The sequence below is a fragment of the Corapipo altera genome, unplaced genomic scaffold (genome assembly GCF_003945725.1).
Source record: "Corapipo altera isolate COAL_440 unplaced genomic scaffold, ASM394572v1 60, whole genome shotgun sequence".
Lineage (NCBI taxonomy): Eukaryota > Metazoa > Chordata > Aves > Passeriformes > Pipridae > Corapipo > Corapipo altera.
In genome coordinates, this window is record NW_020884912.1 from 6,301,365 (window position 1) to 6,308,100 (window position 6,736).

Here is a 6,736-nt window from a genome sequence, read left to right on the forward strand (position 1 = left end):
TAACATGAAGTGAGATCTTACAAAAAGCTAGCCTATGATCGACAGATGCCAAATCTTAGGTTTTGATGTGATTATATATTTCTTTCATGCATGATGGTTTAGTTCTAGGACTGGAGTTTCAGAAAGACAGCAATCAATGGGTCTGTGGAAGAGTACACAAAATTTATTACTCCTGGCAGTCATCGAGGCAGAATTATTCAAAAAATAATCTGAAATGCATTTGATCATACACCAGAAGTTTTAATAATTTATATTATACCTTATTAGCAAAGTCTTGTGTTTACTTTGTGACTGCCAAAACAAGATGAAAGGCTGCCTCCATGGAAATACAAGATGCTTAGCTCAAAGTGTCTGTCTTCGCATTTCAGTTTCATAATTTCCCTTCTTCCCCTTATTTTGATTAATAGTCTATGGTGTGAAATCTTAGAGTACCTTTTCCTTCCTTTTTAGTGGTCCTTTTTAGTGAGAGCAATGCTCCTTAACAAGTCTACCAAAGAGTTTATGTCCTATCAAGACTGAAACTAGTATAAACGTATGTTTTGGAATTTCTTTACCTTAGGGTTTCCTCCAAGTATTTTTTGGTTAAAAGAGGCTTTGAATTCACTTCTAAATTCTACTGAACTGACTCATTATGATAATCTTCCTGAGTCTTGCAGCTACAAAAGTATGATTTCTGAGCTCAGCTTAAGAAACTGTTGCACTCTGAGTAATGATTGTGTATGGTAAATATCACAGCCATATCAGTTCAGAATATAACAAAAATTACATAAAGATTTCCTTGAAAAGCTAGTGTACTGTAAATATTTTATCTAGAGGTACAAATAAGGGCTGTTCAGAGTTAATACTTCTATGAAGTGAGAGCATGGGGAGTGGACCCGTGTAAATACTAGTTCGGAAAATGAGTTCTTTGCCTCAACCTAGGTTTTTTACACCAAAGGTTCATAAAAGAGCTCTAATAAACTTTGGTCTCTGTAGAAAACTACCCTCCTCACAAAACATGAAAGATCTTTCCTGCAGGTGACTTGGATAGCTCTTTGAGGCACAGTATATAGAAAGCTTTAGGAAAAAAAACAGGTATGGGAGGATCTCAGAATAAAGCTCTACAGTATTGCAAACTCTGAAGCTGATATAATAGCCCAGATAATCTCTTGTAATTTGCCTTGTCTACCCTAGAAGGCTTAATTTTAGTTTTAGGTTCTGTAGCCTCATCCTTTCCCCTCCTTCTTTGTGAGTGCAATATACACTACTGTATACTTCACCTGAAAACTAATTCCTCAGGCAGAGCCTGCAGAAGCCCTTTTGCCCAAATGAGATTATATATGTAGTGTTTTTCACTAATACATCTGTTTTATATGATACTTGTTTGTTAGGAAGAACTTATATTTTTGGCAGGCCCTTCACTGTTGTCCAGACTGCAGTGAGGGCCACTCAGCCCTTAGTTCAGGAGTACAAGAGTGCATTAACATGGTCAACTAAGCAGACTCCTCTTCCCGCTGAGAGTTTTGTACCATGTCCTACAGAGCTGCACAGCAGACTATTAGGAAGAGGCATCCACCTGCAGGTGTCTCTGAGTGATTATTCTGGTTTTAAATGCTCTTGTATGAATCTGGGGAGGGGGACAAAAGACTGCCATTTGCTTAAGGAGCCTTTCGTTTGCAGGGAACCAGATGTACCCTTTTTTTACAAATACATGTTCTGTGGCAATAATGAGGGAAATTTTCAAGGGAGCCAGTGGTATTACCCATGTGTCAGTGTTGCAAGGCAGAAGTTTGGGCCAATCTAGCGAATAGTTCTTAGAAAATACAGATCAGATTAACATATTCTTTACTTTTCTTGAAAGTAGGTATTTGGCAGGATCATCTGAAGACATATGCATTATCAAACAGAAATGCAGTAGTGTTTTAAGTGGTAAGCTGTGAAGTGCATCTTTAAGAAAAGGGTCATTTCAGTTTGCAAATTGTTGAGGTTTTGTCCATATAAGAACTGTTTAATCCATGAGAAAATTTGTAAAGAAATCATGTTAGCGAGATAATAGGAGTAGTATTTCATGTATGCATCCATTGAAAAAAAAAGCTTCTGGTTTAAATTGTTTGATAATCTCTTACATGAGCTGAGATACTGTGAAAAACTAAAGTTCTGAGCAGTTTAGAAAACATGACTACCAATAGAAACAACTGCATCAGAGTTCAAAATGTAAGATAGGAAGAAAACAAAAGAACAGTGAAATTGTGATAATTGTACCTCTAACCAAGTTAGGTTTTGATATTAATTAAATACTGCGAGATAAAATCTCACCTATGGAAAGAAAATAAAAAATGGGTTTAGTGTATCAGTATGATCATCTCATTTATGGGAAAAATGATAAAGTAAGGAAAAAATGGGTCTCACAGGTTTACCGGCTGACTTAGATGAAATGCTACTGGGACAACTGGTCATAGGGCCAGTGGTGTTCACCACTGCTGGAACTTTTTAAACCTTGCTAAAATCTGTTTTGCCATTCTGTCCTATAAGCAGCATGCAGCACTACCTAATGCATATGCATTGCATGTTGCAATAGAGGCATAAGAAAACAATATGGTAACAAAAAAAAGCTGTGTAGGCTATGCATGATCAAAATTATACCAGCAAGATGAGACTGTTTGGTTTTACGTTGGAAAACAGAAAAACTGTAAAACATAAATGAAATGCCAGTTAAATCACTACTGAAACTACGGCACAGAAACATGAATGGGTACATGAGACACTGATGTGTTTAACTGTTAGTGAAGGGGAAAAGAAAAAAACTCTCTCAAAACATTTTACAACTTGTAACTCGTGTTTGGGGCATTTTGCTGGCTATCCCTAGTCTCACAGATACAGGTAGGTAGGAACTGAAGCTGAGCATTGAGGAGAAAATTACGTCATTTATGAGGTACTGGCCCTTTTTATCTGTTTGCTAAGGGATAGCACCTAGACCTATGCAACTAAATATTCAGGACTTTTATCATGCAGTGTAGAAATATTTAATTAGGAGTTGGTAGTCTGATTGTAGTCAGGCAAATTTTAAGTCATGAATCAGTGAAAAATAAATATCAGAAGAAATCAGGCTTTAGTTACAGTGATATTTTTACAGCCTTATTCATTCTTTTAAATCACTTTAACCTTAGTCTTAATGTAACAACAATGCAGGTAAAAGCTGGTGATTACCATAAATTATGCTCTGTAGATTGGTAGAGATTTGTGAGACTTGCAAAGAGAAGAAAGGCTTTATAAATGTCTAGAAAGAATAAATTGCAAAGAAATTCATTTATAAAGAATCCTGAACATTTTCCAGTTTATTCTGCAGAGGTTAATCAGCTTTGATTTGGGAGGATAAAGTACCTGTGGCCAGGTACTAAAATTTCAGATGCCTTAGAAATTGATTGTAATTAATAACTAGTAGCAGTTTCCTAGTATTTGATGTTTGTCACGTTTGTCACAGTATAGACTGAAGTCCTGGAGTACTGTTCTTACCGTGCCTCACACTGCAAAGAACTACTACACCCCAATTTGCTTACCTATTGCCTTTCCTCTGTTTACCCAATTGATGATGTTCTAGGTGCAGTATGTATGACAAGTCATCCTCTATTCATAGTTCACTTGATTAGTAACCCTTTGCCTCTGTGAATTGAGATCTAATTCAGAAATAACTCAAATATTAGAGTAGCACTAACTCCGGGCTGTCATTTGTCCCTTTGATGCTTACTTACCTAACCAGTAGTAATCATTATTTTCCTTTTACTATTATTACAATGGAACTGATTGCAGAAATGGAAAACAGGAGGCAGTAACAGACAGTTTGAATTGTGCCATCACACTTTTGTGGGCAGGCACCTTTCTTGGAGCTTTGATATTTCTTTGAGTTTGCCCAGAAATATGTTTGGTAAAGGAGGGAGCGGGCATCTGGTCTGTATTTTCATGTGGCCCTGTTTCAGCTTCTTGGAAATAAAAGATTATCCAGATAGGTACCTTCTGGGTTCCTGACTTGTTTTATATGAAATGCGAAGGGGGGGGGATAAAAAAGTCTTTTTTAACTGGAAAATTTCAAGCCAATTAGAAATCCAGCTGAACTCAGTTGACTTCCTGAGAGATTATTGAAATAAAGGGAAGGAAACAGCAATTATCAACAGAAATACTGAATCTTATGATGCAACATCATAACACCTTTGTTTAATTACACCTTTCCTACTTACACCTCTTGAAAATGTCATCAGACTACAGTTGCAATGGATGCTTTTATTTTTGATATCTACAGTGCTAGCATGCTGAACTGAACAAGGTTGCAAGAGGGAAGAGCTTTTTATTGTTTTTCACTTGGATTTTCTGCTGAAATAGTGACTCGCTATCTGTAACGTGCTGCAGTTAAAAGAGCTCATATTCTTGGGGATCTTGGTGCTTGCAGTCAGGTTGGGAATGGTAATGGCAGGCACAGCAGGGAACTCGGATGCAATATGCTGAATGAGAAGGTGAGTGTTTTAGCACTCCTGAGGGTCAGAGGAAAGGAAAAGCCCTGTGGGAGGATTTTCAAGCACCACTGAGCTGGCACACCAGGAGACAATGATTGACTTTAGAAGAGCCCTGCTGTGCAAAGGATTGTAGTGTTGTGGTCCCCTTTATCACTGGTTAGACATTTCCTTTGGAGAAGCCAAAAATGGGAAAGTAGTGAGATAACGCAAAACAAATAAAAAAATAATTGTCAAACGACTCTCTTTGATGACATTGGGGTCTGGAGATTTGTTTCTGTTGCTAACAGCTTAATTTATTTGATGCTTAATTTCATTAGAAATATTGATTTTTTATGGCATTGATAAGATTTCTGTATGAAAAACTGATGACCTGATGATGCAGTGCAGGTTGAACTGTTGTTTGTCTTGAAAAGGTATACTAATTTGAACCTCAGTATAAAGAGGATGTTGTATTTGGTATGTACAATCAGAAATACATAACACTGTTTCAATCTTAATATGTGCATTTCTTCACAGGAGTTCAGATGTGGACCACAGAATGGCACAAACTGCAAAACACACCCTTCTGCTGAGATCCCAGTGAAAACACCGCTCAGCTCGTGGATGGCTTTGCAGCTCCCATGGCAACAAGGAGGTGGACTGAAGATACTGTCTGCCAGCCTGGCTTTACTAGCGGTTCTTGTTATGTTTTACTACGGTGGAATGAAAACAGAACTGTGAAATGAATGAGGCTTTTATGAAAACAATGAAACTGCTGTTTAAAATCTTCAAAGGAAACACTTTTACCAAGAAATCTTTTTTTTTTTTTTAATAATTCGTACTCACTCTATGCCTTTCCTGTCATTCAAAGGAGAAAACTTTAATAAGCTGTGGAGAGACCTATCTTGTCAAAACCTGAGATCTTTGTTTGGCAGAACAGTTTGTTGCATCTTCCCTTTTCTTTTTTTTCTGAAATGATGCAATATTTCCATTGCATACTCTTTTCATAACTGCTGTATCAGGTACAATTGCATGAAGTTTATAAGAAATGTTTCCATTGAGTGATATTGGTAATCTTTTATGGTCAGAATATTTAAAGCTTTCTTAAGGATTTTTCTTAGTGCAGTGTGATGGTTTGATATGTGTCTTTTTACATTAGAATCAAACACTGCAAGACCATTAAAGTTTGTCATTTGTTGCTATTTATTTTACTGTCATGTCTGAAAGAATTTTGCCTGCCGTCTTACCTCTCTCAACTTCGCAGTGAATCACTAGGCTTTCTTAATACAAAAAGAATTATTTTTTACATAGAAATACTTTTAAAGGTTTTTTAATTGAATGGGAATATGTAGAGTTCTATTAAAAGATGGATTTAATACAGTCTGTAGATTTAATACAATGCTCAGAGAAGTACATGTGAATCTCTATGAGCTGTGCGTTGGATCATGCTGTGTATAAGACAATATTACTGTGTTAGTGGGGAGGTTGCATTGGGCACACTGGAAATTTCTCATTACTTTCTTCAAGCCGGTTTTGTCATGACGGGATCTCCATGCATCTTGAGAGTGAGCTGGTCAGTCAGGGGCTGGACTGTGTGCCCAGTTCTTCCAGCAGCTAACTGCCTGATATTGTTCATTTGTTCATGCCCTGTCACCTTCCTGAATCTTCATCCAAACTTCTACTTGCAAAGGCTGTTTAAAATATTGAGAGCAGGAACTCTAGGGTTTAGGGTTTTTTTTACTTTTGGGATGTTTGTGTGGTACCCAGATGGAGTAGAACTGCCTACATGGCTGGTGTGATTTAACCCCAGTAGGCAGCTAACACAGAGCCACCTGCTCATTCCCCTCCCTGAGGAATTGGGGTGAGAATCCGAAGAGTAAAACTGATAAAACTTATGGGTTGAGATAAAGACACTTAAGTAGGTAAAGCAAAAGCTGCACAGGCAGGCAAAGCAAACCAAGGAATTCATTCGGTCAGTACTTTGGCAGGCAGGTGGGCAGCCATTCCCAGGAAAGCAGGGCTCCATCACACGTAACGGTGACTCAGGAAGACAAACACCATCACTCCAAATGTGCCCCCTCCTTCCTTTTTCCCCTAAACTTTTTATTGGTGAGCATGATGCCATATGGTCTGGAATATCCCTTTGGTCAGTTGGGGTCAGCTGTCCTGGTTGTGTCCCCTCCCAACTCCTTGCACATCTCCAGACTCCTCTCTCACGGGGCAGCGTGAGAAGCAGAAAAGGCCTTGACTCTGTGCAAACACTGCTCAGGAAC

General features: G+C 38.0%; 1 protein-coding gene across 1 annotated transcript in view; it reads left to right on the top strand.

Annotated features, from left to right (window-relative positions):
- The window catches only part of CDKAL1 (CDK5 regulatory subunit associated protein 1 like 1), a 406,927-nt gene extending 401,258 nt beyond the window's left edge, over positions 1 to 5,669 (top strand). Inside the window, exon 16 of the mRNA XM_027654133.1 lies at positions 5,001 to 5,669. Within this exon, the coding sequence (XP_027509934.1) occupies positions 5,001 to 5,204 (204 nt within the window). The 3' untranslated portion in view covers positions 5,205 to 5,669. The remainder of the gene's footprint in view (positions 1 to 5,000) is intronic.
- Positions 5,670 to 6,736: the final 1,067 nt, after the last annotated feature.